Genomic DNA, 20,313 nt, shown 5'->3' with positions numbered 1-20,313 from the left:
TCACTCCAACCCTAACCAAGCACACCTCACTCAGCAGCTAGATCTACCGTCCTGCAGGTTTTCACTCCAACCCTAACAAAGCTCACCTCATTCAACGGCTAGAGAATTTGTTGAGCAGCTAATTAGTAGAGTCAGGTGTGCCAAATGCGAAAGTGTGCAGAAGAGAAGCAAGTCCATGATCCAAAAGCATACCTTCTCCTCTGTGAAATATAGCTTGGGCATGTATGGCTGCTTCTGAAACAGGCTCTCTTACCTTTATTGAAGATGCACCAAAGGATGGCAGCAGTAGGATTAATTCGGAAGTGTACAAACATGTACAAAGAAACTCCTCCAACCTCATCAGCTGATGCTTTGTCTTGCAGCTAGACCGTGACCTCAAACACACTGCCTACACAACCAAAGAATTCATCAATGGGGAGTGAAAAGTCATCTGATTTAAATCCTACAGAGCATGTATTTCACTTCCTGAAGAGGAAACTGAAGACAGAAACCCCCTGAAACAAAGATCAACTGAAAGCAGTGAAGGCCTGGAAAGGCATTTCTAAAGACACCAACGCCTGGTGATGTCAGTAGGGTATAAATGCCGTTATTGCAGCATTTAAAGCCTATGCCAGCAAATATTAGACTTTATTGCTTTGATTTACTTAAAAGTTCATCCTTTAACTTAATTTTGCACAGCTGAAAAAAAGTAAATGCAAAGCTCTTGTATAGTTGAGAAGACTCTGAACTGTAATTCCTGCTAAATACCCATCTGCCAACGTATTGACCAAAGTATTGGGCGGTGAATCCTATTGGAATTAAAAATGTCTGTTTCTTTATGAAATGTTGAATCAAATAGATTTTTGCATCACACTTATGCCAGTAATCCAGAGCGACTTACACAACTTTTGCATCCATTTATACAGCTGGATATAAACTGAAGCAATGTAAGTTAAGTACCTTGCTCAAGTGTCCAACGACAGTGTCTGATCCAGGAATTGGACCTGTGACCTTTAGGTTACAAGACCAGCTCCTTACCCATTATACTACACTGCCGCCCCAGTTGTGTTATTGTGTTTTCAAAGGAAGAAAAGTATTTCAATGCATTAAAATCTGTATACCAGCACAAAATGTGAAAATATTCCAAGGGGGTGAATACTTTCTGAAGGTACTGTATATTTAACATTTAATATTTCGCACTACTTTAATAGTGAACATTTTGTCTGAAATCATTCAACACACCGTCTGCCAATCACAAAAAAATGAACATACTGTAAGTGTCCACTAGGTGTCAGTGCTGCACAGGAAGCAATACAGCATTTCCCTACATACAGCAACACCTCAAACAGCCGTTTGTTTTTATCAGGGGCAACAGCTGAAGGGCACTGAACTGATTGGAAATTCGCTCTCACCTACAAAAATATTCCTGGGGAAAAAAAACAGAAACAGCTTTTAAATACACAATGATACACCTGCAACTCTGACATTTTTAAAGATAAGCAGCAGTTTCGCATCAGAATCACTGACTACCGGGCCACTAATGACATTCTGTAAAGACTGACTCCTTTTCAAATACATGTAACACGCATTGAACCATCCACGCCTGTGGATTTAGGATTTAGGAAATACAACCAAGAAAGAAAATCCCCCAGTGCAACACACACATCATTAATTCCACAGACAAAACATGGCCACCAGGTGATTCAGCGTCACGCTCATTGTGGTTTACAGCGCAAAGCACACTGGGTAATAACGTCCTTCCGATGACAACTGAACTTCCACTCCTCAGTAATCATTTGTATGGGTCATAAACCAGACCATACTAATTTCACACAAGTCATACAGTCCAGTACAATATGCAACACAGAACTAATCAAGTGCCATTTTATTTAATAAAAAGAAGACATTTCGACTGGGTGTGAATAGTGCTTTACTGGCGGACAGCGGTTAAGTCCAGAGCTGTGGCACTGACTCGCGCACAGCGCCCTGCGTCCCAGAATGCCTTGCGTCCCCATCAGTCCTTGATCTGGGCCACGTTGAGGATGGAGCCGGCCGGGTCCAGTTTGAACAGCATGAAGTGTCCCTGCACCTGCGCCGCGCTGAGCTTGGGGTGGGCCGCCAGCGCGCTCTCCGAAAACCGCTCCCCCTCCGTCGCCGGCTCGTCCGGGTAGAACCGCCGGAACATCTGCGCCAGCTGCCAGGGGGTGCAGTGCCCCACGTACTGCTTCACGTCCACCCGGCCCGGCCGGATCAGAGCCGGGTCCAGTCTGGGGTGAAGGGGGGGGGGGGGCAAGCAGGAAAACCAGGGGTCGTTTAGAGCCATTTTTCTGAAGTTTACATTCTTTTACATACAATCCATGTATTCGACTGGACATGATTTAAACAGTTCAGGGTGTGTCCCTTGCTCAAAGGCACAAGGGACTGTGCCACACACGGGAATCGAACCTGCAGCCTCAGAGCCCAGTTCTCTAACCACTATGCTACACTGCCGATTCAACAGGGAACTCGTGCGACCGCCAGCCAAAACCAGCACCGCCTGCTGATCGCCATTGTTAGTGTTAAAATTTGGTTTTGAGCAATAATCCCTCAGTAAACCCCATGAGGTCTTGGGGCAGCAACCCCGCCCAGAGCCTCGCTGCAGGGCTGTGGGATAAACAGGCCCTCTGTGCTTTAACAGCTGTGTTTGTGCAGCCCTCCACCACACTGTGATTGACATGCAGACAACATGGCTGTCTCCAGAAGCCCTCCTGTGGAGAGGAGCTACGCTACACCAACAGCACAGAGCAGTTTAAGAGCCGGATGCAAGCGACGTTCGGCTTTCTTACCTTGGAATTACAAACAAAAGAAAATGAACAGGCAACTGGACACACCAACCATAGCATCCCTCTCTGTATAATTTTCAACATAGCCTACTGTTATTGACATATCTGCCTGCTCATGCCCAAAATTGATATCAGCCAATATAAAACTATGGCGAATAATGTGCAACAGGGCGTGTCCAACATTTTCATACACAACCCTGAGCATGCTGGGAAGTTAACTGCTTAATCAACTCAGGAATCACACCTGTGTGGAAGCACATGCTTTCAGTATACTCTGTGTCCCTCATTTTCCCAAGTGTTCCTTTATTTTAGCAGACATCTGTAGTTCTTTGGCATTTTTATACAGAGACGATTTTTGTAAAGAAAATAATCCGACACCCGTATTAATTCAGGAGTGAAATCTGACTGAATCCTGAACACCTGCGACCTCGATGGGCAGAAGCATCCGGCTGAGACCCATCCAGCGGAGAGCCCTGAGTCCCTCCGCCTGACGCAAGGGTCTGAGCAGAGCTCGAAGTTTCAGTAACATCCACTTAGTACACACACACACACAATTTAGTACACAAGACCCAATATAGTACACACACTCAATTGAGTATAAAAACTCAGTTTCGTATAAACAGTTTAGTACACACACCCAGTTTAGTACTCACACCCCTTTTAGTACACAGACTCAATTTAGAACACACACCCAGTTTAGTACAAATGCTTAGATTAGTATATAAAACCCAGTTTAATACACACACTCAACTGGGTACACAGCCTCTGTTTAGTACACACAAAGTTCAGTAAGGAAAATGTCAGTGGCAAGGGTGAATTTGGATGTGAAGATTGTGGTTTTGGATTTGAGATAGTGGTGGATTGGATTGTGAAGATTTGATTAATACGAACACTAACTGTATTGAGCTTGTTGGTGATTGTAGATGTGAGATTGGTAGATTGGCAGATTGGGATGTGAGATTGGTGGATTGATGAGATTGGGGTGGACTGTGAGATTGTGGTGATTTGGATTGTGAGATTGCGGTAATGATTGAGATTGGGGTGGATTGTGAGATTGGGTGGATTGGAGATTGCGGTACTGTGAGATTGTGAGATTGCGGGTGGATGTGAGATTGGGGTGGATGTGAGATTGTGGGTGGATTGTGAGATTGTGAGATTGCGGGTGATTAGAGATTGCGGGTGGATGTGAGATTGGGTGGCTGTGGTGTGGATTGCGGGACTGTGACGATGGGTGGACCGTAGATCGGTGGGAGGAGTTCGCGGGGGACTGAGATGGGGGCTGTCACGTCTGCATGCAGGGATGTGATTGTGAAGGGGAGTGCAGTGGTTAGCGGTGTCAGGAGATTGGGTGAGATAGGCTGATGAGATAGTTGCGGGTGGATTGTGGGATTGTGGGTGGATTGTGAGATTGTGAGATTGCGGGTGGATTGTGAGATTGCGGGTGGACTGTGAGATTGTGAGATTGCGGGTGGATTGTGAGATTGCGGGTGGATTGTGAGATTGTGAGATTGCGGGTGGATTGTGAGATTGCGGGTGGATTGTGAGATTGTGAGATTGCGGGTGGATTGTGAGATTGCGGGTGGATTGTGAGATTGCGGGTGGACTGTGAGATTGTGGGTGGATTGTGAGATTGTGAGATTGCGGGTGGATTATGAGATTGCGGGTGGACTGTGAGATTGTGCGATTGCGTGTGGATTGCGAGGCTGTGCGATGGTGAGACCCCGCTCCGTACTCTCGGTGGGCAGGAGTTCGCGGCTGACGAAGGCGGCGTCCACGTCCTCCAGCAGGATGATGCTCTGCTGCGGGGCCACGCTCAGCAGGTGGTTCAGCCGGTCGTCAGACAGACTGCGGTCGCTAAGGCTCATCAGACAGATACTGTAGCCCAGCTCTCCAGCAAGAGCTGTTCTGAAACACGCACGCGCACACGCGCACACACGCACACACACATAGATACTAGCCCATTCCCCAGCAAGCACTGCTGAAACACGCACACGCACACACACACACACACACACACACACACATTAAAACTAAGCAGATACACAGCTCGCTTCTACTGTCTGTCTCACCACATTCTTTCGCCCATTCAGGTTCTTTTACTTTTTCTATATGTCACAAACACTCTATGGATCTACAATAAAGGGGGGATTGTGAACACAGATAAGACGCACACCCAGGTTTATTATAGTCCTACTGCCCTTTGGAATCAATGAAATGGTTGATTCCTGCCAGGCAATAGGCTTAATTTAGCTTAGGCTGTTAGGGTGAAGCTGAGGAGGTAAACTGAAGGGGAAATCAAACAGTTCTTCATTTTGTCAATATGTAAAGGCAGGGCAAATGCTAAATATGCTCAATTTATGTAAGCAGGCAACAGACTACTTTAATATTATATCTACTACTTAATTTTCAAACATTTCATCCTGCCAAAATACTGTTGAAAAACAACCATTTTCCCAATTCAGCAGAAAGGAACAAAAATCATAGAAATCAAGGAAAGGAAACAAACTCTTAATTTCCACTTTGTCACGAATATTAGGGGTGACATGATCTGAGGTGGATTGCTGTAAACGGCTCGATTTGAGCCGGAAATCTCCAACCACTGAAAGTAGGAGAAGACAGGAAACAGGGCTCAATAACCCAGGAAGTGACTCACATGAAGCTGCTCTTTCCACAGCCCGGAGGTCCGTAAAGCAGGTAGCCCCTTCTGTACGGAATCCCTGGATCACAAAACGCACAGCGCAGTCAGGCAAAGCAGACGCACGGGAGGACTATGCATTCCCAGAATGCCATCCAATCCCCTGAGCCATCAGTGCAGACTCTACCTCTGTCCGTATACCACTTGGGATGGCCGATGAACTCCTTCACGTCCTCCACTATCCCTTCGCCCACTCCTTGGTCGAGCACCACCGAACTCAGGGGTCGCCGTCGCCGCGGGAAGCCAAAAGGCCTCCACTCCGCCCCCATGGCCGTGTACATCACCGTCCGCCCCTCCTCCTGCTTCAGAGCCAGCTCCCTCGCTGCCATGACAACCAGAGACACAGGGAAGGGGACATTTTACTACAGTACCCAGAATGCCATGACAGCTTAACAGCCATTATGCTGATGTAATCATTTAGACAATATACATTATGACCACTCAACATATGAACACTTAAAACTGGCACTGTAAAATGTTGTGTAAAAAACACTGCCAGGTAACTTCAGAAATATGTAATAAAACATGGAGGACATTAAATTACAGCAGGGGCTTTGGACAACAGCATCCGCACACGGCTGGTGTTTTTGCACGGTACTACCTTCCTGCAGGATGTTAAAGAAGACCTCGCGGTCCCTCCCCAGCGCAGTGAATGTGACCGACTCCCACGGTGTGCCCGTGTGGAGGTCCACCATCTGCTTCTCCCTGGTCCTCTCCACTCTGATCCATTTGTGTTTGTACCTGCAGATCCGGTGTGAACAAGCACAGGCACATTGCTTAGAACAGGTTCTGTTTGCGTTTATTCTCAATGCATAGAATTTGTATGCTCCTGTAGTATTGGTATACATTAGCATCGGTATGCTAATATTGCTCAGTTTGGTCAAGGTATGCTAATGTTGCTCAGTTTGGTCAGGGTATGCTAATGTTGCTCAGTTTGCTCTGGGTATGCTAATGTTGCTCAGTTTGCTCAGGTAATGCTAATGTTGCTCAGTGTGCTTAATGTATTCTATAATGCTGTGGGTAGAAGTCACTCACCAGATGATGTGGTTTCCGGGGCTGGGGTGAAAGTCGAACTGGGTATGAATGCGACCGCTCTCGTGCTGCAGGTAGGAAGTCTCCACACTCAGGTGCTGTGTGTGGCGGGCGTGTTTGGTGATCCAGCTGAGCAGCCAATGATAGCTCTTGTCCCGGCTGGGGACCTCCAGGGTGATCATGTAATTTCGCCGAAAGAATATCATGCCAACTTGAGCCCCCTTCCTGGCTAACGCCAGTGCCGTGCCAACCCCCACCAGCCCAAAGCCAGCCCCAAAATAGGGGTTATCCTTCAGAGCCCCCAAGAAGTCTGAAAGGGGCATGGTCTTAAAGGGTACACAATGGTGTAAAAACCTTTGCCCTGAACAGATGGACCTGAATCAAACTTTTACACTAAGAGAAATAAGTGTTCAAGGGGTTTGGGAAGCTGAAATCAGCCATCACAAACAATAAGTAACTGGACAACCTGCCAGACAGAGGGAAAAACGAAAGAAAGAACAGAACTTTTTATTTAGCATTTTTACATCTAGCAAGTATTTTCCTCGTAAAGTTAATGGTATTTCATTGAAATTATCCACTGTAGATATCATGCTTATGATTATTTTAATAGAGTTATTCAATAGGTTACATATATCATTGTGTAACACCGACTAAACGATTCTATGAAAAAAATTTAGCTGCCTACTCACCTATAATGCCACTTCGGACAAAACGAGCTAGTTTCGACCGGCCTAACGACCCAGCTATATGTTGTCCGGGTTCCTAATTTATGCATACACATACGCCACACGGTTGACTATGACTGGAATGTATACAATTTGCAAGACACATTTTGCTACTTTACTGTACATGTTATTTTGTTTGACATCCTACCAAGCCTTTGCATTGGACACAGCTATTTGCTTTGAATCATATTTCAGCCGACAAATCACATGGCGACCTCTAATAACTTCCGCTGTCCTTCAGTTAAATGTGTCCGATAGAAAAAAAGGTACCAACTATAGTTCTTACCTATAAGGGAAAAATCGCAAAATGTCATAAATATACTAATTTCGGAGGGATACAGCTATGACGAATGTTTTAAAAGAGCGATACCTTATTTAAATGTTTATATCTATTTTTATATGTTTGCTACCAAGGCATTTTGTGGACAAACTTGTCCAGTGGAGGAATTTGATGCTGCGCACCACTCAAACCAAAAATAAACAAAAAATGGCGACTCAGACAAGCTGATACGGAATGATGTGAGTAAACTGTCAATAATTCAGCTACCTACGGCTGATAAAACTGTTGCGTTTAAAAGGCTTCTCGTTTTTTACGTATTGTGTGAACCTGTTCTCAAAGCTTTCATTCCGAGAAAGGTATTCTTAAGTGAACGATTTAAACCGTGATCTGACGGCTAGCTAAAATGCGCTGTTTATCAGAGACAGAAGTCTCGAAAGCTCACGCAGGAGGTCCTAATTTGTTTTGAATATGCAGCGCTGGACAAGCCGGCTCTGTCTGTTAACTTAATAGATACATACACTGTTCGCTTTTTAATTTTGAATTTTTAGGACAACATTGTCTGTCTATATTTATTGATAAGGACAAATCAGAAATATTTCTTGCAACATTCCCTAGAAAGCTTTGCTCGCTCGTAAAAATGCATTAGGTAACGTTATCGTAAAATTTCTTCTTACCGTGAAGAGTCCCTGACTTGTTTACATTCTGTACAGATGTGACTGCAATTTTTCGCCGTTTTCGTCGCAACACTTTCGACACAAGCAATATCGGAAGCGCTGTCCAAAAATGTATTCTTACCTTGAAAAGTGCCTGACCCGCTTGCGTATTATCAGGCGGCACAATTAGGCGATATCGAGAAATGCCATCTTGACTTTTGGGGGGAAGGCTATATCCTGGTAAGCTACTGCATTTCGATCAAACCTATTATTGATAATAAATAAATAACTCATCAATCACCCTTGTAATCTGTTTGTAATGCCATCATAGCGCGAAGTGTTTAAAACCATATAGCGCCGCAACCCCTTACAAAAAAACAAAAAACAATAAAGAAATCAGGAATAAGGTGTTGTCCTATCATCATGCATTTTCAATGATTTCTCCCAAAAATAACATTTTTGCCTGTACGGTCTGTTTAATTAAGCCAAAAACATGGCTGAGGCTCACTTCAGTTTTCTAAGTAGGGATTCGTCCTTGAATTCTATGATGGGGTGGTGGTGGGATGTCTCATGATATCATATGATAGGCCTACTAATTGAATAACCAGTTTTAGGCTAAAGGGAACTTTGACAAGTTGGAGCCTACAACGTTTTATATGCACACTGACGTAGCATACGTTCTTAAAATAAGAATGGATACTAGGTTCACTTCTGAACTCTTAATCACTTAGGCTTATACTTGAACTTCTCTGCAACTTTCAGTACATGAAGTATACTCAAGTAGGCAGTTTAGTCCCATAGTTGTCAAAGGCAGACCAGTGGGTCTATATTCAGACTTCACGTATAGTCTACAGTTTTCTTTTCTTCTTTTTTTGTAAGGGAGTGCATCGCTATATGGTTATAAACACTCTGCGCTGTGATGGCATTATAAACAGATTGCACTAGTGATGGACTTTTTTTTGTTTGTTTGTTTTTTTATGCATGTTAGGTTTCATCTAAATGCAGTGACTGTGAGGGTGGGGAAGTGCTAACGACCACACGCAACTACAGTGAATTCAAAAAGCGGTTTCTTTGAGTTAACCACCAAAGTGGAATAACCACTAGGTCTCCGTTAGAGACTAGAGGGGGTAACGAAAAGAAATGACTCAACTCCTAAGGGAGATGATCCCACCGTGAAACGTCTCTACATGAGAACGAAACGGAGGCATAAGGAGTGAGTGAACTTTAGAAAGACTGCAGTGCAGTCTGGAGAAAAGCGAAAGAAAAGGTGTCTCCTGATGAGGAAGGCAAAAAGGCGTTTAAGGAAATAAAGAATAAAGCTAGGTGACTAGTAGGACCGAAGTCTTACTGCTAGTCAGAACAAAAGCTAGATTCAGAAAATCCTATACCTTTTTCCTTACCACACTTTCGCTAAGAGAGCTTTTCACTGTTACCGGCTTTCGTGTAACGCAAATAGACACTAAAGCGAAGAACAGAGCTCACGTGAGCGTATATAAACTCGCTCAGTCAGGTGCAAACAATCAGTCATAATCAAAGGGAATGTCGGAGCGCCCTCAGGCGGTTCTGAAGGTTACCACACTCAGTTCCCTGAATAAGCACTCAGTTTCTTCAACAGGGATGCTGAGTAGCCGATTAGCACGCAAAAGGCGTCGATTAGTACAAACCACGACCAGTAGCAAACGGAATATGGAACCATGACAGTGACAGCATATAGCCATTTCTCCCCAAAGATAGCATTTCTTGGTATCGTCTAATTGTGCTGGCTGGTAACACATTAATATGCGAGCGGGACAGGCACTCTTCATGGTAATGGGATATTTTAGGATAGTGCTCCCGATATTGCTTGTGTCGGAAGTGCTGCGACGAAAACTGCGATAGATTCACATTGCAGTCACATCTGTCCAGAATGTAAACAAGTCAGGGATTCTTTACAGTAAGAAATAATTCTACGACAACAGTAGCTAACTATTTGTCATGTTACTGTATAATGAAAACAGTCTTATTTCTGTGTTATGTGAAGTACCGTTATATGTTAAGAAAAGAGAAGAATTCGGGGGAACAAAAGCACCTGCCAGACTGTTTCTGGGTGGCCAACGCAACGGTCATTATCATCGCACTGTGGGAGATAAGATCCCTTGAGTTCCAGGTTCTTTCCTCAACAGCACCATAAACGAGCAGTCTTCCGGAGCAGCCATGGACACAAACTCAGCGGAGACTGTGGATCACAGCAGCGCCACAGAAGTACTGCTGGAAAAAATTGTCAACGGTGACACAATAGGTAATACCACGACCGTTATACTTCAGCGTTCACAGATACATACGCTTTTGACGGGACCTATTACGGCAGCAATGAGCGCGTTGTTTAAAATTCGTTGCAGTGTTTAGTGACGGACGTGTCATTTCTCTTCAACAGAATTAACAGACGTGTCACTGGAGACCGAAGGATTGTACCACTGTGAGAAGTGCCGGCAGAATTTTCCCGACAGCAATCTTTTTTCGTCTCATCCCTGCCTGGTTTCGGCTTCGACCTCCTGCACGCCGCGCCTGCCGCCGCCGGAGGAGGCTACAGTAAAGACGCGTTCGGACCTGTACAAGTGCCCGCGGTGCGATGAGACCTTCCCGCTTCCCAGCACGTTAAAGAGACACTTCAGAAGCCATGCGGTGGAGCCCCCAGGTCCCGTGCAGTGTTCGGAGCCTGGCTGCCAGTTCGTCGGTGCGGACCGGCGGGAGTACCAGACGCACCTGCGCGTTGCGCACTCTCTGACGCCGGTCCCCTGTGCAGTCCGCTCCTGTCGCCTGGCGTTCCGCACTGGGGAGGAGATGGAGAAACACAGGCGCAACCACGTGCCTTTCCACTGCCCCCAGTGCCAATTCACCACGGCAAATGCCAAGCAGTTGGGCGAGCACCGCCGGACAAGTCACCCCCCTGGCGCTGGTGATGAAGGTAAGAGGACCTTATTGTTTACGCCCGGCCTTTCCATTTACTGCCTTGTGCTTACATGTCTCAGTGTTGAAATTTCATCCAACGGAATGACTGCATTGTCTTGCAAAGAAAATATGCACAGCAAGCATTTCTTCTCCAGAAAATTGTCTTCTGCATTAACCTCAGGCTAATGCCATTACTCTGAAGTGGTCTGAAGTCAGAATTTAGTATGTTATTAAAGTTAAGCATTTATGTTACATGCTCATCATTGTTGTTGGGCATCCAGAGAGTAGTTGAGAATGTGTTCTATGATGTGTTCTGTGCTAGTGCTGTGAATAGAATGTGCTGTATGCTAGTAGCTATTCTGCATAGAATGTGCTGTATGCTAGTAGCTAGTCTGCATAGAATGTGCTGTATGCTAGTAGCTATTCTGCATAGAATGTGCTGTATGCTAGTAGCTAGTCTGCATAGAATGTGCTGTATGCTAGTAGCTATTCTAATGTCGTAGCTAGTACTAGTCTGCTAAGTGCTGTATGCTAGTAGCTATTCTGTGTAGAATGTGCTCGTGCTAGTAGATCAGATGAAGTGTTGCTATCGCTGTCTGTAGAATGTGCTGTATGCTAGTAGCTATTCTGTGTAGAATGTGCTGTATGCTAGTAGCTAGTCTGCATAGAATGTGCTGTATGCTAGTAGCTATTCTGTGTAGAATGTGCTCTGTGCTAGTAGCTATTCTGAGTGAATGTGCTGTATGCTAGTCGCTAGTCTGCATAGAATGTGCTGTATGCTAGTAGCTATTCTGAGTGAATGTGCTGTATGCTAGTAGCTATTCTGAGTGAATGTGCATTGCACTCCAGGGTCACATCATTGCTGTAAATGGTCTTGTTACTCAGGGGAGCAAGCTGACGACTCAGAGAAAATGGAGGTGAGTTCAAGAGGGGCAGAGTTGCATGGGAACGGGCCGTGTGCACCAGGGAGGCGGAAAAGGCCCCAGACCAACACTCCTCCCACGGCCGATGAGCCTCAAGAAGAAGAGGAGGAGGAGGAGGAGGAGGGACACATCAATAAGAAAGCAAGAGAAGAGAAGGAGAGGGAAGGGACCGCAGCTGCCACAGGCCCAGAAGACCACCACTCGACATGTAAGTCTCATTTCGTACCCCCGGCATGTTTTTCACCCGTGTCGCGTCCGTTTTCGTTTAAATTAAAAGTTACGGTGAAGTGAGCGCCGGCGTTTCGACGCTGACCCGCCGTCTCCCCTGCACGAAAAAAGGTCACGTGGCGGAGGGCACGGAGCACATGTTCCGCACGCACATCTGCCCGGAGTGCCGGCGCTGCTTCAAGAAGCGCACGCACCTGCTGGAGCACATGCACCTGCACTTCCCCGACCCGCGGCTGCAGTGCCCCGCCTGCCGCCGCCACTTCACCAGCAAGAGCAAGCTGCGCGTGCACCTCCTGCGCGAGGAGGGCCAGAAGCCGCACCGCTGCCACCTGTGCGAGTACCGCGCGGTGGAGCGCAACGCCCTGCGCCGCCACCTGGCCGGCGTCCACGGCGAGGAGGAGGAGGAGGAGGGGGAGGGGACGGGGGCGGCGGCGGCGGCGCCGTACCCCTGCCCCGCCTGCGGCAAGGGCTTCCGGCTGAGCCGCGCCCTGAAGGCGCACATGAAGTCGCACCGCGCCGCGCCGGACGGCCGCCCCCTCGGCTGCTTCCAGGAGGGCTGCGGCTTCCAGGCGGCGGACCGGCGGGAGCTGCGGAGGCACGCGGCCGACGCCCACGGGGCCGGCGTCGTGGAGTGCCGCCACCACGCCTGCCGCGCCCTCTTCGGGAGCCCGGAGGCCATGGAGGCGCACCACCGCACGCACCTGGCCTTCCACTGCGAGCAGTGCGACTTCTCCTGCTCCAACAAGAGCCGCTTCCAGCGCCACAGGCGCCAGGGCCACGCCGGCGACCGCCGGCTGGTCTGCGCCTTCTGCCCCTTCGCCACCTTCAACCCCGTGGAGTTTGACGGGCACGTGGGCCGCCTGCACGCCAACGAGAAGATCCACCGCTGCCCGCAGTGCAGCTTCGTCACCGCGCACAAGCGGGTGCTGGGGCGGCACATGCTCCTGCACACCGGTGAGGGACTCCCCTGACCCCTAAACCCCTAAACCCTAAACCTAACCCCTAACCCCTAACCCCTAAACCCTAAACCTAACCCCTAACCCAAACCCATAACCCCTAACCCCTAAACCCTAAACCTAACCCCTAACCCATAACCCCTAACCCCTAAACCTAACCCCTAACCCAAACCCATAACCCCTAACCCCTAATCTGTAACCCCTAACCCTAACCTCTAACCCCTAACCCCCAAACCTTAACCCCTCACGTGTAACTCCTAATCCCTAAACCCTAACTCCTAACCTGTAACCCCTAAACCCTAACTCCTAACCTGTAACCCCTAACCCTAACCCCTCACCTGTAACCCCTAATCCCTAACCCCTAATCTGTAACCCCTAACTGCAACCCCAACCCTAACCCCTAACCCTAACCCTAATGCACAGGCAGTGCACTGCAAAAACCAAACCAGACCAAAGTCTTAACAAGCACTTTAGTGTGTAGACTTATTTCTATTACATTTTTGGCAAAATAAGGCGAAAATACTGCAAATGGGGTGAGTGGGGTTTCACTTGTTAAGCAAAAAATGACTTAAAACAAGCTAATATTTTCTATAGGAGAGAAAGAAATAAGGCAAAACACAAGGCTAAAACACTTGTTAAGACGGTTGTTTTTTGCAGCGTAACTGTGGTCACTGCTGCCCTCTGTCACGTCTGTAATATCAGAAAGCGCTGTGACTGACGCGTGTTTTTAACGGGCCGACTGTAATTGTTTTCCAGGAGAAAAGCCGCATAAGTGCAAGCTGTGTAATTTCAGGTGCCGGGATGAGACCTATCTCTCCAAGCACATGCTGACGCACTCCGACGCCAAGAACCACATGTGCTCCGAGTGTGGCTACGTCACCAAGTGGAAGCACTACCTGAACGTGCACATGCGCAAGCATGCGGGGGACCTCCGGTCAGTCCGGCCGCTACCTTTTTTTTTTGGGGGGGGGTGGGGGTGGGGGGTGGTTACAGATGCACAGGGAGACCATATAGTGAATTAGGGTGTTGTCTGAGGAGACCGTCATCTCAGCTACTTTGATACGGTGTCAGAATGAGAAACATTGAATTGATTTAGGCAAGACATTCATATTTAAGACAAGAAATATTTAAGTCTGTGCATATTTAAGTCTGTCCATATTCAGGTTTATGCATATTTAAGTCTATACATATAAAAGCCTGTGCATATTTAAGGCTGCATATTTAAGCTTGTGCATATTTAAGTCAATACATATTTAAGCCTGTGCATATTTAAGCTGGTGTTTGTTAAGCCTGTACATATTTAAACCTTTGTTTCTGCAAATATAAACCTGCCAGTATCTGAGTGTGCTTGGTAAAAAACAGCACTTCACACAAATCTAAGGCCCTGTGTGCGATACAGGCGACTGATAAATGAATAATGTGTACATAACTCATAATTAGACGTAATCAGGGACAGGACCAGTTTCCTTCCCTTCAGCCTGTTCTCTAACGCGCGTCCGCTCTCTCCTCAGGTACCAGTGTGACCAGTGCTCGTACCGCTGCCACCGCGCGGACCAGCTGAGCAGCCACAAGCTGCGGCACCAGGAGAAGTCGCTGATCTGCGAGGTGTGCGCCTTCTCCTGCAAGCGCAAGTACGAGCTGCGCAAGCACATGCAGCTGAAGCACGCGCAGGGCGGCGGCGGCGGCGTCGAGAGCCAGCCGCCCGTCTTCCAGTGCAAGTACTGCGCCTACCGCACGCAGTACCGGCAGGCGCTGCACAACCACGAGAACTGCAAGCACACGCGCCTGCGGGAGTTCCGCTGCGCGCTCTGCGCATACAGCACCTTCAGCAGCACCAGCCTGTTCCTGCACAAGCGCAAGGCGCACGGCTACGTGCCCGGCGACACGGCGTGGCTGGAGCGCTACGCCCAGCGGGAGCGGGAGAACAGCGCCGCCGCCGCCGCGTCCCTCAGCTTCTGCCCCCAGGGGCCGGCGCCGCAGCCGGGGGGAGGCGGGAGCTCGGCCGGGGCGGGGCGCGCGGACAGCCGGTCGGCGGGAGTCTCGGGCGGGAGGGGCCGCGTTTTGGAGGCCGCCGGTGCCGGTACCGGTACCGCCGCGGGCCAAGGGGGAAGCGTCCCGGGCAAACGGGGCGGTCCTGTCGCCGTCGACCAAGAGTCGACAGTCGCCGAAATTGCGGCGAGTGGCGAATCGGTGGCGGGGCAGGAGGAGGAGGAGTGCTGCACTTTGGTTTTGACCCCGATGCTGAGCGAGGGGTGCGCGGATGCGCTCCGTGTGCAGGGTGCGGCTGGGGGCGCGGGGGACGCCGCTTCAGAGGGAGCGCCCGGGGACCCCGAATCGCTCCCCGCCCGAGGGGCCGAGCCCGCCGCGCCGTCGCCAAGGCCGTCGGACGCAGAGGAGGACGACGCCTCGGTGGCGGACTGCGGCGAGCGAAGCGACGAGGAGGGCGAGGCGGAGGGCCGAGGGGGGGCGGGGGGGGCCGCCCCCAGCCGAAACCCCGGGGAAGAGGAGGCCGCGCTTCCCTCGGGACGCCCGGAGGCGGCGGCGGCTGAGGGGTCCCCGAGGCCGGAGTCCCCCCTCAAGGCCCTGAAGAGGCGGGACAGGGAGCAGGCGGAGGCGCTGGTGCTGGAGGGCCGGGTGCAGATGCTGGTGGTGCAGACCAAGGGCAGCGTGTACCGCTGCGAGCGCTGCTCCTACGTCACCCGCCGCCAGGCCTCCCTCGCCCAGCACCAGCGCTCGGCCTGCCCGGCCAGCAGGGCGGCGCTGCGGTGCCAGGACTGCGGCGCCCAGTTCAAGCAGCGGCGCGGCCTGGACACCCACAGGCTCAGGAAGTGCCCCGTCCTCCTGAAGAGGAGCCGCAGGTTCCCCCGCCCCGCCGCCGGGGGGTCCGGAGAGGGCCCCCCCCCCGCGCCCGGCCCGAGCGGCGTGACGGAACCGCGGGGGGAGACCGCGGCTGAGAGTAATCAGTCGGGGTGTGGTTCCCACGGTAACGAGACCGGCGAACAAGCAGCCGCGCCCCCTCAGTGTGGAAGGGAGGAGGAAAGGCCCAGCTGCTCTGCAGAGGCCCGCACCGCCACTCAGGAGGAGTGGGCGGAGCCTGCTGTGCCGGGAGAAGAGGACAGGAAGAAGCTAACGGCCACAGACCAGGCTAATTCAGTGGACCCTGCAGAGCCAGCTCCTGCCGAAGAGTCCTCCAATTTAGAGGGTGAGCTGGGATACAGGAAAGAGGAGGACAGATTCAAATGTAACAAGTGCTCCTTTACTTCCTGTAGGCTGGCGACCATAGAAAGGCATTGCACAGCTTGCGCAGCGAAAAACTCGAAAAAACGTGTCGCCAAAAACTCGAGGCGACAGCGACTGACTAAGGCTGCGGAAACGGAGGAGGATGACGATAGCGATGAAGACTACGGGGGTGAGGAAGGAGGCGAGGAGGACGCAGGCGAGGCGGCGAAGAGCGCGAAGGGCGCGAAGGCCGCCGCTCGCTTCGCCTGCGAGGGCTGTCCTTTCACGTGCCACCAGAAGAGGGCGCTGGACCGGCACCGGGCGAAGGGCTGCATGAAGCCGGGCGACGTGCAGTGCCAGCGCTGCTCCTTCGTGGCCAGGTCGGAGGAGGCCCTCGGGCGCCACGCGCGGGTCCACGGCGAGGGGGGGCGGAGGCCCGCGGCGGGCGGGCGGGGCGGGAGGGCGCGCCTCCGCTGCGAGCTGTGCGCCTTCACCTGCAAGCAGGAGCGCTGCCTGGCCCAGCACGTGGCCCTGAAGCACGAGGGCGCCCGGCCGCACGCCTGCCGCTTCTGCGGCTTCAGCACCGCCCGCCGCTACCGCCTGGAGGCGCACGAGTCGCTGCACACTGGCGTGGGCCGCCACCCGTGCCCGCTGTGCCCGCGGACCTTCGGCACCACGTCCAAGCTGCGGCTGCACCGCCGGCGGGTGCACGAGCGCCGCCCCACCCACTTCTGCCCGTCCTGCGACTACAGCGGCTACGGCCTCAACGACCTGGCCCGCCACGCGCTCAGCTGCCACCGGGGGGAGCCCCGGCACGCCTGCGCCCTCTGCCCCGCCCGCTTCAGCTCGGAGACCGCCCTGACGCAGCACCGGCTGCGGCTGCACCGGGAGGCCGCCGGCCCGCCGGCCTGCCCCGCCTGCGGCCTGGCCTGCCGCAGCCGGGCCGCCCTGAGGGCCCACGCGCTCCGGGAGCACCCGCCGCCGCTGAGCTGCGCCGCCTGCGGGGCCCGCTGCGACACGCGGGACGCCCTGGAGGAGCACCGCAGGACCCACTTCGCCCAGCGCTGCCCCGAGTGCCCGTTCGCCGCCCGCGAGAAGCAGGCGCTGGCCCAGCACCTGCTGGACGAGCACGAGGGCGGCCCCCCGGAGGACCGGCCCCTGCGGTGCGCGGCGTGCGACTTCCGCTGCCGCCACCGGCTGGTGCTGGAGCAGCACGTCCGCGGCCACGGCGGCGCCCGCCTCTACCAGTGCACCGACTGCCAGTACTCCACCCGCAACCGTCAGAAGATCACCTGGCACGTGCGCGTGCACACCGGCGAGAAGCCATACCGCTGCGAGCAGTGCAGCTACGCCTGTGCCGACCCCTCGCGCCTCAAGGTGGGCCCCCCCTCCCCCTCCGCCCCGATCGATCGCTGTCCCGCACACCGCCTTACCACCACCTGCACCCCAAGCCGCTCACATTTCAGCTTCACTTTAACATTTAACTTCCTGACTAAGAATTTTTAAAAGATTTTCTAAAAATGATAATGAGACAAAAATATTACAAACTCCACAGTTTCATTGCGGCTGTTGTATCTGGTTTGTTGTTTGCATGTTAATGGAGGGCGTATGGGTGGAAGTGTAGCAGAATGGTTAGAGAACTGAGCTGGCAACTCTTTTTTTTTCTTAGAGCTTTTAATCTATTGATCTGTCAGGATATGAAGAAAACTTAACCAAATTTAAACAGTGTTCTAAAACAAACTTACAAACTGTAACTTATTTTATTCTGTATGTGAGAACATATGAGCAGTGGCTTTCTAATTGTTCTTGCTAACCTGCTAATGCTACCTGGGCAGATGCCTGGTGAGCTGTGAGTGAGGAGTGAAAAGGCTGGTCTTTGTTCCCCCCTCAGTACCACATGAGGATTCACCAGGACGAGCGGAAGTACCTCTGCCCGGAGTGCGGCTACAAGTGCAAGTGGGTCAACCAGCTCAAGTACCACATGACCAAACACACAGGTACGCGTCCGCCCGCTAAGGCCGCCGTCCCGTCGAAACGGCTAACGTCGCTAACGCACCGTCCTGTCGAAACGGCTAACGTCGCTAACGCACCGTCCTGTCGAAACGGCTAACGTCGCTAACGTCCCGGCTGTTTTGTGTGTGCATCCCGCCCCCCCGCCCCTCCCCGCCCTGCAGGAGCCAAGCCGTACGCGTGCGACGAGTGCGAGTACCGGACCAACCGGGCGGACGCGCTGCGGATCCACCGGGAGACGCGGCACCGCGAGGCGCGCGGCTTCATCTGCGAGGAGTGCGGCAAGGCCTTCAAGACCCGCTTCCTGCTCAGCACGCACCAGCGCAAGCACAGCGAGGCGCGGCCCTACGTCTGCCGCGTCTGCCGCCGGGCCTTCCGCTGGCCCGCCGGCCTGCGCCACCACTACCTCACGCACACCCAGCGGCACCCCTTCCACTGCCTGCACTGCGCCTACACCGCCAAGCAGAAGTTCCAGGTGGTCAAGCACCTGCGGCGCCACCACCCCGAGCAGAGCGTGGAGCGGGGCGTGGGCCGGGACCCCGGGCCCCACACCGTCTCCCTGCAGGAGGCCCGCCTGGAGCCCGGGGCGGAGGGGCCCGGGGAGGCGGGGCCAGAGGCGGGGCAAGACACGGCTGAGACCAATCAGGGAGAGGGACAATAGAGCCCTGCTGTCACATATGCTAAGAACTCTAATATTAGTACCAATGTACTTATAATATATATTATATATATAATATATACAAATGTGATATTCTAAACTGGTGACTGCATGGGCACTGCAGGTTTAGACACAATGCAATAAATCTTGTAAATAAGCTGTAAATAAATATACACACCCATACACAACACATTAAATGCATACATATGGTATACCTCTTTTTTGGAAGGGCAGTATCTAGCACTGAAATGTTGCAGCTGATATCTTTGTCTCTGTTATGAAAACTTGCCGTTTGTTCAAGACAATTATTATTTTAATGCCAATCCACTCATTTATATTGTTCATTAATTAATTCATTCATTCTTTTTAAATTGTACACAAGAAGTCCCTGGCTACAGACAGGAACACCTGACTCATAATGTAATGTAAAGAATATGAAGTGAGTGGTACATTCATTGATCTGTGCTTCTCAGGTGCTACTCTTTGAATTCTGAACACTGAAAAGTGCATACTACCTGTTGTATGAATATGTTTCACACTGAAATGTTCATACTGCTTCTTGTATGAATATGTTTCACACTGAAAAGTTCATACCACTTGTTGTATGAATATTGTTCACACAGAGTTCTGGTTCCGATCTTGGTCTGGACCATGGCTCATGACCATGACCTGCAGTGGCTTAGTTCTAAAAGTGCTTTGCTAAGTCCCAAAAGAGGCCATTTCATCATCTAACATCAGTATCTTATTTAGTACCTTTGTTTTCAGCATCATTTTTCTTGAGAGTTGAAATGTGTCTATTTCTCACATATTTTGTATTTATTGAAAGATTGTCTGGCTTGTTGAAGTTAATTATGCTTTGCTAGATGTGAATATTCATGAGTAGAATCCTACTGGCTGTATATCTGGGAATTCAAAGTTGGAGACTGACACTAAATGTAACTTACGACTTAATAATCTCTTTAACGGTACTGTTGTGAATTTAGAAAACGGGTATTATGAGAATCCATGGAAAAGGAGTGATTAAAATCATGAGAGCTACTCTTTTGCATTGGCTGTGTTTTCTGACGCTGACGTATAGAATTGAAACCGCGGGAAAGGTGTTCATTAGAATTATTAGAATGCGCGTTTAATTAAGTTGTGCAATAATTAAATGCGCCGAGTATTAAATTAAAAGCAAGAAAATGAACTGGAAGAAACATGCATGT

General features: G+C 50.8%; 2 protein-coding genes across 3 annotated transcripts; one reads left to right on the top strand and one right to left on the bottom strand.

Annotated features, from left to right (window-relative positions):
- Nucleotides 1-1,849: 1,849 nt before the first annotated feature.
- LOC135241275 (mitochondrial chaperone BCS1) lies at nt 1,850-7,466 on the bottom strand. Its single transcript, XM_064311515.1, has 7 exons — nt 7,218-7,466; nt 6,532-6,994; nt 6,098-6,237; nt 5,624-5,818; nt 5,455-5,518; nt 4,457-4,706; nt 1,850-2,320 (listed from the first exon to the last, which is right to left on the bottom strand). The coding sequence occupies exons 2-7, from the start codon at nt 6,849-6,851 to the stop codon at nt 1,994-1,996; spliced, it is 1,296 nt and encodes a 431-aa protein (XP_064167585.1). The 5' UTR covers nt 6,852-6,994; nt 7,218-7,466; the 3' UTR covers nt 1,850-1,993.
- A 54-nt stretch (nt 7,467-7,520) lies between these two features.
- znf142 (zinc finger protein 142) lies at nt 7,521-20,148 on the top strand. Of its 2 annotated transcripts, none has more exons than XM_064310838.1 (9): nt 7,521-7,772; nt 10,349-10,464; nt 10,600-11,130; nt 12,000-12,245; nt 12,377-13,219; nt 13,978-14,155; nt 14,733-17,817; nt 18,332-18,437; nt 18,615-20,148. In XM_064310838.1, the coding sequence occupies exons 1-9, from the start codon at nt 7,768-7,770 to the stop codon at nt 19,109-19,111; spliced, it is 5,607 nt and encodes a 1,868-aa protein (XP_064166908.1). In that variant the 5' UTR covers nt 7,521-7,767; the 3' UTR covers nt 19,112-20,148. The 2 variants fall into 2 exon arrangements, with proteins under 2 accessions (XP_064166908.1, XP_064166909.1); XM_064310839.1 differs by having other exon boundaries at nt 10,207-10,464.
- The last annotated feature ends 165 nt before the right edge of the window (nt 20,149-20,313 follow it).

This window comes from Anguilla rostrata, chromosome 15 (assembly GCF_018555375.3).
Source record: "Anguilla rostrata isolate EN2019 chromosome 15, ASM1855537v3, whole genome shotgun sequence".
Taxonomy (NCBI): domain Eukaryota; kingdom Metazoa; phylum Chordata; class Actinopteri; order Anguilliformes; family Anguillidae; genus Anguilla; species Anguilla rostrata.
Note: the sequence above shows the minus strand (reverse complement) of the source record. Positions and strands in the feature narration are given on the sequence as shown.